The sequence below is a fragment of the Polypterus senegalus genome, chromosome 8, assembly GCF_016835505.1.
Source record: "Polypterus senegalus isolate Bchr_013 chromosome 8, ASM1683550v1, whole genome shotgun sequence".
Classification (NCBI taxonomy): domain Eukaryota; kingdom Metazoa; phylum Chordata; class Cladistia; order Polypteriformes; family Polypteridae; genus Polypterus; species Polypterus senegalus.
The window spans coordinates 172,048,102-172,063,519 of NC_053161.1; the positions used below are offsets into that span (position 1 = coordinate 172,048,102).

Genomic DNA, 15,418 nt, shown 5'->3' on the forward strand with positions numbered 1-15,418 from the left:
CATTGAGATGTTTCTTAGCAAAATTGAGACGAGCCCTAATGTTCTTTTGCTTAACAGTGGTTTGCATCTTGGAAATCTGCCATGCAGGCCGTTTTTGCCCAGTCTCTTTCTTATGGTGGAGTCGTGAACACTGGCCTTAATTGAGGCAAGTGAGGCCTGCAGTTCTTTAGACGTTGTCCTGGGGTCTTTTGTGACCTCTCGGATGAGTCGTCTCTGCGCTCTTGGGGTAATTTTGGTCGGCCGCCACTCCTGGGAAGGTTCACCACTGTTCCATGTTTTTGCCATTTGTGGATAATGGCTCTCACAGTGGTTTGCTGGAGTCCCAAAGCTTTAGAAATGGCTTTATAACCTTTACCAGACTGATAGATCTCAATTACTTCTGTTCTCATTTGTTCCTGAATTTCTTTGGATCTTGGCATGATGTCTAGCTTTTGAGGTGCTTTTGGTCTACTTCTCTGTGTCAGGCAGCTCCTATTTAAGTGATTTCTTGATTGAAACAGGTGTGGCAGTAATCAGGCCTGGGGGTGGCTACGGAAATTGAACTCAGTTGTGATACACCACAGTTAGGTTATTTTTTAACAAGGGGGCAATTACTTTTTCACACAGGGCCATGTAGGATTTTTTTTCTCCCTAAATAATAAAAACCATCATTTAAAAACTGCATTTTGTGTTTACTTGTGTTATATTTGACTAATGGTTAAATGTGTTTGATGATCAGAAACATTTTGTGTGACAAACATGCAAAAGAATAAGAAATCAGGAAGGGGGAAAATAGTTTTTCACACCACTGTATATACTAATGAAAGGCAAAGCCCTCGTTGACTGACTCACTGACTGACTGACTGACTCACTGACTCATCACTAATTCTCCAACTTCCTGTATAGGTAGAAGGCTGAAATTTGGCAGGCTCATTCCTTACAGCTTCCTTACAAAAGTTGGGCAGGTTTCATTTCGAAATTCTACGCGTAATGGTCATAACTAGAAGCTTTTTTCTCCATTTACTGTAATGGAGTTCAGCTCGAAAGCTGTGAGGAGCGGAGTTTCGTGTGACATCATCACGCCTCTCACATAATCACGCATTACGTAGAAAACCAGGAAGAGCTACAAAAAGCGCTGAAGAAAACATGCATTATATAATTAAGAAGGCAGTGAAACAATTAGAAGCGAGCGAGTGACATATAAAACCATATTCAGCGTCTCACGTGAACTGACGCAGTGCGCAGACAAAAAGCCACAGTTCCAAAGTGTGCTGAACAAAAACCGAATTACACTGCTACGCTCAAATAGACAAACCGCACGCCCTGGCGCAATAGTAGAGGGTTTGATTCCCGAGAGGGGATGCACTAAGTATGTATGTGCGCTTCTCGATTCATTTTAGCCTCACATCCCCTTGGTTTGAGACGTATGAAAACATATGCGGTTAACGCAGAAAGACAGGTCACCAATTGAAGCTTTATGAATAATGGATACTTTATTCGCGATCAATGATTGTTTTGGTAAAGCCATACTCAGTGTATTCATTAGATGAACGGTAAAAAAGTAAGAGCGAGGGGGGGTAACTTATTGAGGCACACAGGCAAAACCACAATAGCACGCGGGCTCGATGTACTGTAGTGCGCGTCAACTCGATCTGAATTGCGCGATCACATTCGAAAAAATATCTTTTCAAGTTCTATTTAGTCCATATGTGTCAAACTCAAGGCCCACGGGCCACATCCGGCCCGGCGTGTAATTATATCCGGCCCGCGAGATCATTTTATATACTGTATTATTGTTATTAATGGCCGGGGATATGAAGCGCTGGTAACACAATAAACTACAGATCCCATAATGCAGCGCTTCAGCTGCCTTGCGAACACTTACGCGTTAATCAAGTCTAGCTTATGATGCTGCAAGTTATTGCGAAGCTAGCCCACACGATGCCAAGAGAAAAGGTGATTCTGAACATAGAGCCTTTAAAACCGATGGGAGGCTGAGTATATGTTTACTGACATTGCGGTAAACCCGTGTGTCTCATTTGTGGAGCTAATGTGGCTGTAATTACAGAATTTAATCTAAGGCGGCACTATGAGACAAAACATCAAGATAACCTGAAAGACCTGAATGCAATGCACAAGATACAGAAAGCAGAAGAGTTAAAGAAGAATCTGACACTTCAGCAGGCGTTTTTACCGTGCAAAATCACAAAGTGATTTCAAGTGAAGCTACTTTTACGGGAGACACAAATGCACCAGTGCAACTTGCCCCACTTTCCCTGTTGCCAAGTAATGTTGAACCAAGTCGGCACAACGGTGTTCCCAAATCGCACTTTGCTGATAAACTGCGCACTGTGCACTGAGTTCGCACGGCGCTTTGGTGACTTTGAAGAACAAAAAGAATTTTGAGTTGTTTAGCAACCCATTTGCCGTCGATGTGGAAACTGCACCTGTGCAGATTCAGATGGAGGTGATTGAGCTGCAGTGTAATGGCACACTGAAGGCAAAGTACGATACTGCACGGCCCGCACAGTTTATTCACTCCATTCCGCAGAAATGCTCCAGCTCCGTCTACATGCGGCTCGAACCTTGTGCATGTTTGGTAGCACATATCTGTGTGAGAAGCTCTTCTCAGTGATGAAGACTAACAAAACAGCACACAGGAGTCGCCTCACTGATGAGCACCTGCAGTCCATCCTGAGAATCTCCACAACACAGAACCTCACACCAAACAGAAACGAACTTGTTGCCAAAAAAAGATGCCAGGCGTCCAGCTCTGATAAAATGACATATGAGCAAAGACAACTGAATGATTTGATTTGTTATTGCTGAAAAGAACACATTTTATTTATATTTCCAGGTTTTGTTATGCACCATGTTCATATTTGAATTTGTATAATTTTGACAGGATATATTTTTATGGAGAGCAAAATCTTTTGGGATATTTAAAATTTAAGTTTATTTTTTATATAAAATTACATAAGAGTAAAGAAATTTGAATGTTTGTTCTTTTAACGTTTACTTTATTTCTAACTTGTATAATTTAGACAGGATATATTTTTATGGAGAGCAAAATATTATAAGTTATTTAAGGTTTGAGTTGATTTATTCGAATAATATTCTGTCGACTAAATAAAAATTCCTTCTATTTAAAATTTAAATAGAAGTTGAACAGAAACGATAGTTCATAATATCCACGCAGACTTGCATAGAGCGGAGTCATCCGTTTTAACAAGCAGCGAAATAGCCTGCCCATTTAATTTTTTAGGAATGGATAAATAAATTAAGATTTTGTACAAATAATGTTTTTCATTTTTCTTCCTTCATGGATTCTGGCACCCCCAGCAACAGTTGCTCGCACCCCAAAGAGTGTATATATATATATGTGTGTGTGTGTGTGTATATGTATATATGTAGATATGTATATATATATATGTTTTTATATATATATATATATATATATATATATATATATATATATATATATATATATATATATATATATATGTGTGTGTATATATATATATATATATATATATATATATGTGTGTATATATATATATATATGTATATATATATATATATGTGTATATATATATATATGACAGCAACACTCATCACTCACAACAGTGACAAAACAATTACATTCACAATCATGTTACGTTATTTTCAAAATGTTTCCTTTTCTTTTACATTACTTCTTTAACACACTACTACTCCGCTGCGAAGCACGGGTATTTTGCTAGTATATATATATATATATATATATATATACAAACCGGATTCCAAAAAAGTTGGGACACTAAACAAATTGTGAATGAAAACTGAGTGCAATGATGTGGAGATGGCAAATGTCAATATTTTATTTGTAATAGAATGTAGATGACAGATCAAACGTTTAATCCGAGTAAATGTATCATTTTAAAGGAAAAATATGTTGATTCAAAATTTCACGGTGTCAACAAATCCCAAAAAAGTTGGGACAAGTAGCAATAAGAGGCTGGAAAAAGTAAATTTGAGCATAACGAAGAGCTGGAAGACCAATAAACACTAATTAGGTCAATTGGCAACATGATTGGGTATAAAAAGAGCTTCTCAGAGTCTCTCAGAAGCCAAGATGGGTAGAGGATCACCAATTCCCACAATGTTGCGCAGAAAGATAGTGGAGCAATATCAGAAAGGTGTTACCCAGCGAAAAATTGCAAAGACTTTGCATCTATCATCATCAACTGTGCATAACATCATCCGAAGATTCAGAGAATCTGGAACAATCTCTGTGCGTAAGGGTCAAGGCCGTAAAACCATACTGGATGCCCGTGATCTCCGGGCCTTAAACGACACTGCACCACAAACAGGAATGCTACTGTAAAGGAAATCACAGAATGGGCTCAGGAATACTTCCAGAAACCATTGTCAGTGAACACAATCCACCGTGCCATCCGCCGTTGCCAGCTGAAACTCAACAGTGCAAAGAAGAAGGCATTTCTAAGCAAGATCCACAAGCTCAAGCGTTTTCACTGGGCCAGGGATCATTTAAAATGGAGTGTGGCAAAATGGAAGACTGTTCTGTGGTCAGATCGAGTCACGATTCGAAGTTCTTTTTGGAAATCTGGGACGCCATGTCATCCGGACCAAAGAGGACAAGGACAACCCAAGTTGTTATCAACGTTCAGTTCAGAAGCCTGCATCTCTGATGGTATGGGGTTGCATGAGTGTGTGTGGCATGGGCAGCTTGCATGTCTGGAAACGCACCATCAATGCAGAAAAATATATTCAGGTTCTAGAACAACATATGCTCCCATCCAGACGTCATCTCTTTCAGGGAAGACCCTGCATTTTTCAACAAGATAATGCCAGACCACATTCTGCATCAATCACAACATCATGGCTGCATAGGAGAAGGATCCGGGTACTGAAATGGCCAGTCTGCAGTCCAGATCTTTCACCTATAGAGAACATTTGGCGCATCATAAAGAGGAAGGTGCGACAAAGAAGGCCCAAGACGATTGAACAGTTAGAGGCCTGTATTAGACAAGAATGGGAGAGCATTCCTATTTGCACACACACACACACACACACACACACACCTATCCTCCCCCCATCCCTTCCCTGTCAGCTGCCTGTGCTCTTTCTGCGCTTGCTCGCTCGCCTCTCTAATCTCTTTGTAGCACGTGCTCGTGCAGCATTTTTTTTTAAATGAGTTTTAAGCACAGCAGAAAAAAAAGGAACAACAAATCCGAAGCGCTTGCAAACACCAACTCACATGCAAACAAAAAAGTAAGATTGCAGGAGATCACGCTATTAAGTCCTCCATGTAAACAATTTTTTTAATGAGTTTTAAGCACAAGGAAAAAAGGGAACATTTGAAAAAAGAGAAAAATAACATTGCAACAAATCGCATTATGAACTAAAAAATTTAACTTTTGAAAAATCCGTAATACAAAAACCACCAAGAAAACTAACGTTGCATGAAACGAGTTCTGGCATGAAGTGTTTTCCTTCAGGTGTTTTCTCTCTTGTGATTTCTTGGGTTTCTGGTGCTTTTAGCTGTTTAGCTGGTGGGAGTGAAAGCCTCATGCAGCCATTCCAAAAATAAAGTTCTTGTGACCCAACCCTTCATGTTTGCCCTCCACATTACTGGCAGTCTGGCTTTGTTTACATTATGGTGCTTGAAAGCACGAGGGTTCTCAGATTGGTAAATGAGTAAACTGGTAAACAGCTTTTCCACCAGTAATGTGGGGCGCAAACACGAAGGATTGGGTCACAAGGAGTTTGTTTTTGGAATGGCTGCATGAGGCTTTCACTCCTACCAGGTAAAAGCACCAGAAACCCAAGAAATCACAAGAGAGAAAACACCTGAAGGAAAACACTTCATGCCAGAACTCCACTCATGCAAGGTTAGTTTTCTTGGTGGTTTTTGTATTACTGATTTTCAAAAGTTAATTTTCAGTTCATAGCGCGATTTGTTGCAATGTTACTTTTATCTTTTTCAAATGTTCCCTTTCGCTGTTAAAACTCATTTTAAAAACACTGTTTACAGCGATTAGGCTTTAAGTTTAATAGCGTAATCTCCTGCAATCTTTCTTTTCTGGTTGCTTGTGAGTTGGTTTTTGCATGCACTGCACCGGTTTGTTTTAATGTTCGTTTTTCTGCTGTGCTTAAAACTCATTTTAAAAAATGCTGTGCTTGAGCACGTGCTACAGAGAGATTAGAGAGTGTGAGCGAGCAAGCGCAGAGAGAGAGGGGGCAGCTGACAGGGAAGGGATGGGGGGGGGAGGATAGGGTGTGTGTATCAGCCAGCCTGCTCCTGTAGCTGAGGGAGGGAGGGAGGGAGCGCGAGCGAGCCAGCTCATATAGCTGAGCAGGGAGCCTGGGTGTTTTGTGTCAGTGTTATTCAATGTTTTTACATTAGTTTACTATTACACTGTGCATTCTATGGTGTAATTAACTATATTTGTGCTTAATCTTTACATATATTTACATATTTACATACAGTTTGTACTGTCTGGAATGGATTAATTGTATTTACATACAATCCTATGGGGGAAACTGCTTCGGTTCACGACCAAAGTTCTGGAACGAATTATGGTCGTGAACTGAGGTTCCACTGTATGTGTGTATATATATATGTGTATATATGTATATATGTGTGTATATATATATATATATATATATATATATATATATATATATAAAAACTCCAGTTTTAAAGGGCAAGGCTTACTATGGTGGTAAATTAACTTACCCCTGGTTGTCAGGACAGCTCTGTTCAAACTTAGGGTAACTACCTAACAGTTAGCGATTTATGTTATGCAGAGTATACCTAAACCAACTCAACTCCACTGTGGCGAAGGGCTGTATATCTTTAACAATAAGTTCCATTGTGAACAATGCTGCACATCTTGTCATAACACACTAAAATTGAAGACTTTCAGCCAATCAGTCATTCAGGAGACATGGGTTTGAAAAACTGTACAGGGGCTTCTTACACCATTGGCAGTACACCTTGATAAAATCACGCGGGGATTGCTCTTTAATTTTTTACAAAAGTCAAATTTTGTAAAATTTAACATATGATCTAAATACTGTGATAGTGGATGCTAGGTGGCACTATTGCTCACCTTTTCCCCAACAGCTGGACACTGGTTAAAAGTACTAAGAATATTTTTACTTCTTTTCTATAGTGCCTCAAAGCACCTCCACCACAACAATCAGGCAATAACTATAATAACAATACAATAACTATAACAATTCTCTATTCCCAACAGCTCCATCACACTTCTTCCCAACTCCGGCTCCCTTGCTGGGTCTCCTCTAGTCCTTTTATATATTATTTGAACCGGAATTGCCTCAGTCCTTCTTTCCTTGTGATTCACCAGCACTTCCAGGTTAGATGAAGGCTTGGATTTTCTTCAGCCCGGAAGTACTTATGTCCTTCTGTCCTCATGACTTGGGAGTACTTCCGGGCTATATGGGAAACAGAAGTCCCCATGTCTCCCTGTAGCGTCCCCTGGCGGCACCCACATTACACAGCAGGGCTGTGAAGCCGAATTCCATCTCCCGTAGTGCCCTGCGGGAATGTGGGGCACTGCTAAGCTGCAGGGAAGTTGTCATGTAACGTCCTGTGGGTGTCAGCCGTGTTGAGTTGCCGGCTGTCCCTCACAATACATTTCCTTATGTATAACAAAACCTGTCTTCTTAGCTAGACACTCCAACCGTTGGCACGTGGCCTTGAGCTGACCGAGTTCAGGTGTGAACCAAGGAGAAGTATGAATAAATGACACCGTCCATTTTTTTTAAGGGAGCCAGTGTATCAGAGGCAGATGATGAAGCAACATTGTGGTGGTCTACTTGTTCTGATGATGTGGTAGTAGAAGGAGAAACTGGCTGTATTTGCAATATGGTAATAAGGCTGTTTGGGTTCACTTTGATAGATTTTTTATTAATCCCAAGGGGAAATTCATTTGCTTCATATTAAGAAATGAAATCACACACTGAACCTTTAATTTACGGAGAGATGAGCTAATGTCAAAAGTAATCATTTTGTGATCCAAGATGGGTAATTTAGTAGAAATAGGTTTGTGGGTTATGACACCAGAGCAGCTGAGAAGTTCACATATTGAATTAAATTAAAACAATCAAGCATTTCATTAAAATCTTTTGTGAATGCATCAGTTGAGATGTCAAAGTGTATGTTAAAATCACCCATGAGGATGACATTAGGCGACATCACAAACAGAGTAGTTAAAATAGTAAAAGGTTCTGGAATAAAAACACTTGATGGTTTAGGAGACCTATATATTACAGCAGTTATAGTAGGTGAAGGCCCACAGAGTTTGTTAGCTAACAGTTCAAAAGAATGATGCTCTGGGAGAGGTGATCATTTTAGGTGTTTGCGGTGAATTATTGCGAGATTGCCTCCCCTTCCTGAAGAACAAGATTTAGAGATGCAGTCATTCCCTGGAGGGAGCACTTGATTTAAATGAAAATAATCACCTGGTTGCTGCCAAGTCTCCATAAGGCATAAACAGTCCATCTTAGTGTCTATAATAAAATCATTAATCAGCAGAGCTATGTTAGAGACAGACTGAGTGTTAAGTAACCCAAACTTCAAAGTGCCTATGTACCCTTGTTTATCTACTCAGCCTAATTAAAATAACACGTTAGCTAGCAGACCGTCAAAACTGTCATTTCCACAAGTACTCAACAATTGACAAGAGGTGGTTTCCATCCCCTATTCATCAAAGCTAGACATTAGAGCAGAGAATCCGTGAGAAACTTTCCACTTACCCACACAGATACCAGTCACCAGAGAACAGATCTTCTACAAGGCCTTGTATTAAGGCCGAAAGAAGCAAAGGACTGGAATGCGTGATATTAGTTTTAAATCCAATACGAAGGCAAAGAATTAGTAAAAATAGGCAAAAAAAAAGTACTAGGGCTGGGCAAGTTAACGCCGACAATTATTTTATCGTGTGTTAACACAGTTTGTGTTATTATTTTGAAAGCCTCGGTCTCGCTAGAGATCGATAGAGATCAATGATCTTCTTGATACAGCGCTTTTCGATACGCTTTTGCTAGATGCAAGGTTAGCTTTGTTGGTTTGACCTCAAATCCCTGCACATGCATAAGTATCAAAGAGCAAACATCTTCTAAATTGGCATGTGGAGAGATACCAAAGTGAATTCGCAAACCAAAATAATCTGTGGTTGACTTTTTTCTTATTATCGCTGAATCAGACTGATTTGTCGGACTCTAATTTTGATGCAAGTGATCTGGAGATGTAGATCGAAAACGAAAATGAGGTACCGGCATTAAGCTGATTGGTACCCAAACGATCGTGGTGCTGAACACGTTCGTGTAGCTGATGCACCTATGACAACATTCACCTGGGAGGACAGACACTTACAATGACAGGAGATACAAAGCGGGCAACTGCCACCGCCGCAGATCTGTCTCACAAAGATAGCCAGGCAGCCAGCCCACTGTGCATTCCTGCTGGCTGTCGAGCAGGAATGTGACTGCTGGCCCCACGCAGCCACTGCTGCCACATACTGCAAACAGGCGCCATTGCTTTGTACGCTTTTCAGAAAACTGAGTTTTTTGGAAAAAATATTAGCCCTCAAAGAGTTGCTACTGAACATAGACTATTTATGCTGCTCCCTGATAAAAGAAAATGTTTCTGCTGGTATCTGTTCAGATTAAAAAAAAGGAAACCGATGTAGAAATGTCAACTTGCTGTTGCTCGGAAGGTGTCTGTTATAATGTTGTGATTGTGGCTCTGGACTCTGGGGTAGCTTGTTTTTCTGTAACAAACTAGATAAAACGTTAATACCCTGGGAGTGGCAAAAGCTTTGGTTTTATATTTGATTTGATTAAATTAATGTTTAAATTGAGATTTACAAGAAATACTTTAACTGTTACTATGTAAAGGGAATACTGCTGTTAAAAAGCACCTAATTTGTTTAAAGAGTTTACATACCAAGTACACACAATACACTAGTTTTGAGTTCATTATTGAATTTTGCACATAATAATGTGATTGTTGTGATTGTCTGTGATTAATTATGATAAAAAAATGTAATCGTTGCTCAGCATTAAAAAATACACAAACAGAGCTCTGGCAAGCAGCAGCAGACAGAAACAGCAGTGCTCATTACCAGTCAGCTGATAAAAGAGTGGGCCCTAAGACTAAAGACAAAATCAAACCTGTTTAATTTTATATTAGTGAGTTGAAGACTGTTTGAAGTTAGTTGTTGGGTATGTCACATAAGGTAACTAGCTTCATAGGAACACACTGCCAACATCTCGCAAAGATTATGTGAATGAAAACCTATGACTTAAAATCACTAAGCTTAAAAATCCAAACCCATTATTTAAGATCCTCCTTCTTATGCCTCTGTTTCTTAACATAACCCTGAGACTTAACTTATATAAACCTTCCTTAAGATTAACTGATAACACAATTATGGGACCCCAACAACACTGAATGTTTAGTGTAGTGAAATACCCTTATCACACAACTGTGCAAGATGGCCTCCTTGTTGGACTCTCCTTTCATTCCCAAACTTGTTTTACACCTAATTTGATGTGAAAAGTGATGAAATACTGTCAACTTTCTGAGATCTGTCTGACTTAGCATAATTTAAATAAGAGGATGTTATAAAAATGTCTTTAGATCTGAATGATGCAGTTTTAATAGATTTGAATCCCGTTTTTTCTACACAGAGAGTAATCTGCCATTTACTTCAGCATTTAGATGGATGTGAAAGAGGAGATGTGTGAGGCTGACATGAATATAATGGAGCAAAGGACCATAAACATTAAGGAGGAGGATTGTGAATGGGAGACTGTCCACTCTAAACAGGAAAGCATGGGCATTAAGGAAGAGGACGGTGAAGTGAAGTCAGTGAGTATTAAAGAGGAGGTGGAAGAGAAGTGTGTCAGTACTGAGATGCACAACTTTAGAAGTTTGGAAAGTGTCAAGGAAGATGACACTTATTATGGAGCAGTGACCGGCTTAGCCTCTTCTCAAAGCAGACCCTCTTCATCTCCAGAGTCTTCTGTTAATGTAAAATTTGAATTATTACAGTCTGACACAAAGAGCACTGAAGACATTTTATCACCCAGAACTCAAGAAGATCAGCCACCACCTACAGCATCAACTAAAACAAGTAAGTGAAAAATTAAAATCGGTGTATGATTTAGAGTTAGTTTTGTAAGCCTGAAAGTGCCATCTTACGCTTTTTGAAAGATAAACTTAGACAAACTTCTAAGCTATATTAAACACAAAATAAAATGTGACAATTTCAATACATTTTTACAGGATTTGGGAATTTGCTTTTATTCCATTATAGTATGTAAGATTATGCAAACTCTCCTAAGCCTGTCCTTGGTAAAAAATGTTAAACGTACAATTGTAAGAAAAAGTTTCTGAATCCTTTGAAGCCCCTTTATTTCTGCAATAATTCTTCCTAACAGTGTGATCTGATCTTCAGTTAAGTCCCAAAAACAGACAAACATAGCTGTCTTAAACTAATAAGGAACGATTAGACTTCTCATCATTCCAGAGTACAGAGTTTAAACATTAAAAATCCAGTTTGTGACCCCCTGACTTTACTAAGTTGTTGATCCTCCTTTGGCTAGAGTGACATCCACCAAACATTTCCAGCATCTTCACTCGTCCTTAAGCTTTAGCCCATTCCTCCTTTCCAAAGTTTTCAATTCTTTGATGTCTCTAGGATTCCCTGAATGATCGGCTGTCTTCAAGTAAAGCTGTGGATTTTGATTGGCCAGTCCAGAACACCAGTTTTCTTTTGTTTAAAATGTTTGCTTGTAAATTTCTTTCTTTGTTTGGGCTTATTGTGTTTTTTCATCAGCTAACTTCTATTAAGATTTCACTATCCTGATATTCTTCTGTCAGATTTCTTTTTACAATTTTAAATTCAGTTTTATGTTTATGATGGCATCCTGCCCAGTCCTGCAGACATAACACAGTACCAAACTAGTATTCTACTCTGAGGTGATAGCATTCATGTGCAGTGCTCCTTTACCTCTAAACCTATGAAATGAGGACACAAACATGGTGAAATGGGGTGACAAGCCATTCAGAAGACCAACACAGCAGACTGGGGTAAAAGTTTGCATAGAATCAAGCATGAAAATATAAGTAAGCCAAAATATAGGAAAATATAAGTAAGCCAAAATATAGGAAAATATAAGTAAGCCAAAATATAGGTAAACATGTACTCCCAAAATATCTGATTTATAAAGCCTGGCTTTCTCACATTTCTGCACAACTTACTTTTTATAAATCACAACCACCTTGAAACATTCACATATGGAGCATGCTGAACCATCTAATTATGTATGCAATCATGATGTTACGGAACTTCACTGGCTGGTACAGCAGCCTCTCCATTCTGACTCGTTGAGAGTGCCGCTTGGCTGCATTCAAGAATATATGGCTTTGCTCTGTATCTGAGAGTGTAAGGTCATACTTGGCATTAAAGTGCCTCTCCTCTGTGCTGTAGGGTTCAGGAAAGGTATAAGACAGAGTTGTCTGAGTTCATAGCCACTATCCCCTGGCACATGTAATAACATGGTTGCAGTTACAATGAGTAGTTCAGGCCATATGAGACACTGAGTATTCCGCCAGTTAGCTTACCAACAAGCAGTTCACCACATATAGCACCAAAACGTCAGTCAAAGCTACTTTGTGTCAAAATAAACAAATATTGGGTTGAGCCAGGCTACAGAGACACACATTTTACCTGCCACAACTTGAATGACTTGTATTAATGGAATGTCTCGCTTACTGTTAACAAAAGCAGCTTCAATCTTGCTAGGTAGGGGTCCTTGTTGCAATATTAGTTTAATAAAGTGCTCTGATTGTGTTAGAAGAGCAGGACATGACTGCAAATTGCCTTTTTACATTAGCAAAAATGTCATGTTTTATGTATATACACACACAATACAAAAACCGGATATAACGCATCACCAGTCAGTTAATGGCTTCCAGCACAACAGGCTTAATTCAGTGAAGCTTGGCCAGCATACTGTCGAGATGTTGGCCAGTTCCCTGAGAAGTGACAATAACTAGCCTATATAAACTGATGAAAAAACAGAATTTCTTCTGTGTAAATATGTATCATTGGCACTCTTAAAGGGAACTAAAATACAGTCTGCACATGACAGTCATCATTTTTGAGGTGTAATGTCACATCAAAGCGCTCTATAAAAAAGGGCTTGGTGAAATGAATTATTATGCTTGTGAGTCGTCATTTAGATAGTTTGGCTGCATTTCCCTGCTTGATCAAGGGAGTCATAATTTCCCAATTTTTCTGAAATGTTGTGTATGCATGGTTCAGAGTTGCTGTAAATCTACAAATGTTCCCCTGTCAAGTTTTGCTTTGTAAATCTCGCAGTGTGTATGGGAAGTTTCATGCTTACACTTTGAATCTCTTTTTTTTTTTTTTTGGCTTGTGCAAGCTTTATAAATAAGGCCTCAGGACCTTCACTAGCCTACTTCACTATAGATAGATCTCACCCCAGGCAACCTGACTCCAAACTCAGCAGGAGGCTTTGACATGCAAATTCCGAAAATGGATTGCTGGTTTAAGTATTTATAATACATGTAAATCTCTTATCAAATGTCAATGAATAACTGGAGGACCACCTACCTCCCTGCTGTCGAATTTAAAGACTGGAGGGTGATCATTCAGGAGTGACATTAGTGTAGCCTTGCATCTTTGAGTGTGATCCACAAAACACAAATATATTTGGATTATAACACAATAGAAAACAAGACTTGAACTCACATTATCAAAATGAAAAGGCAAGGAATATTTTAAAAACAATGAAAGCATTAAATTAGCAAATATTGTCTTCAAAATGAGTTTATTAGCTTTCACAACTTAGTTCTTGTTTCCCTTTCTTATAATGTCTTTATCACAAACTTTAAGAGTTATCTTGATGTTATGTTGGGACCGCATAGCTGTTAGCTAACCCAACAAGCTTGAGGGGCTGTTGAATGGTCTCGTCTTGTTTGTTAAATTTCTTAGCTTCTTGTTCTATTTGTTCATGAGCAGATCTTTATTAAGAAGAGACAACTTTATCAGCACCCACATTTCTTTCCTTTTATTTGTCTTGGTGCCTCCAAACCACACCTCCAGTCTCATCTCATTGGTTGAACACCTGACTAAACTGAACTGCAATTGTTTAAACGATATGGGCAGCATTGACAGTCCAATTGTTTGTGTGTTATGAGTTTAGGTTGATTGTGTTTGTCTGTTATTGTAGTGCAGTTGAAGATCAGATCACATTGTCAGGCGGAATTTCATCAGAAATTCAGGAGACCAAAGGGTTCACAATCTTTTTCTTGAATCTGTAAAGTTTAAATTAAATGGAAGATTTTAAGCAAACACATTCTCAGAGCTACTTAATCCAACTGAATGTCCACCTCTGTGCATCTTTAGCTAACAGTCTTGATTTTGGCCTATTTTCATGTATAAATACATGGGGGACACAGTTGGAAATTGGTTATGGGTAAATTTTGCATAAACATTAGGAAGTTTTTCTTTATACAGAGAACCACAGACACAGTGATTAAGTAGTCTGGTAGACAAGTAGATGTTTAGGGACCTTCAAACCTTGACTTGATGATATTTTATAAAAATGAAGTGGATAGGACTGGTGAGCCTTGTTGGTATGAATGGCCTGATCTTGTTTTTATTGTGTTATTGTTCTAATAGAGCTGCAGTCACTTGAAGGGAAAATTTAAAGACTTCTTGCTACTTCAGATTTTCACTTTATTTGCTTCAGCTCCATGCTCATGTAACTTGCCTTTTTCTGCTTCACTTTATTATTGTTTAAGTTTGGATTTCTCTGGTTTTGATCTTTGTATTTTGTAATGGTAAATGTTGAGGATGCTCAGCTAGCTGTGTGTTTCAGCTAATGAAAAGAGAAAGACATTGATACGTGGAGCTTGGATTGTCAAAGGACTTGCTTACATGTTTTGGTGTGTTTGAATATTACTTTATCTCTTGATTGTCATGAGTATCAAGTTGTGTTCAGTGTAGTGTTACACCAAAAACTGCTCCTGCATTTTGAAGTAGGACCGTTCCATTGAATTAGTTACATGTGCTCCCTTACAGAAAGGGAAAATATACTGTATGCAATTGCCATATCCGAACAATCAGCTGTTGATATTTTTCTCCAAGATAATAATAATAATAATAATGGTTTTGCTTTAATGCCATTTCTCTTTTTTAAATAAGCGCCTCCATTTTATTGCCATCATGTCTTTAGTGTCCATGGTGGTCTTACCCTGTATTCCTTTGGATCATGTGATTATGACATCATATTGGATAGTATTAAAGTTGGCTTGGGCATTTCCTGAATATCTGAAATTGTGGAAAAAAATCCTACTTTTCTACTTTTT

The 15,418-nt window shown here is 38.7% G+C and overlaps 1 protein-coding gene across 1 annotated transcript in view; it reads left to right on the forward strand.

Moving 5' to 3' along the window:
• The window catches only part of LOC120533475 (gastrula zinc finger protein XlCGF57.1-like), a 101,908-nt gene that overhangs the window by 18,164 nt on the left and 68,326 nt on the right, over nt 1–15,418 (forward strand). The window contains exon 3 of the mRNA XM_039760391.1: nt 10,705–11,150. Within this exon, the coding sequence (XP_039616325.1) occupies nt 10,736–11,150 (415 nt within the window). The 5' untranslated portion in view covers nt 10,705–10,735. The remainder of the gene's footprint in view (nt 1–10,704; nt 11,151–15,418) is intronic.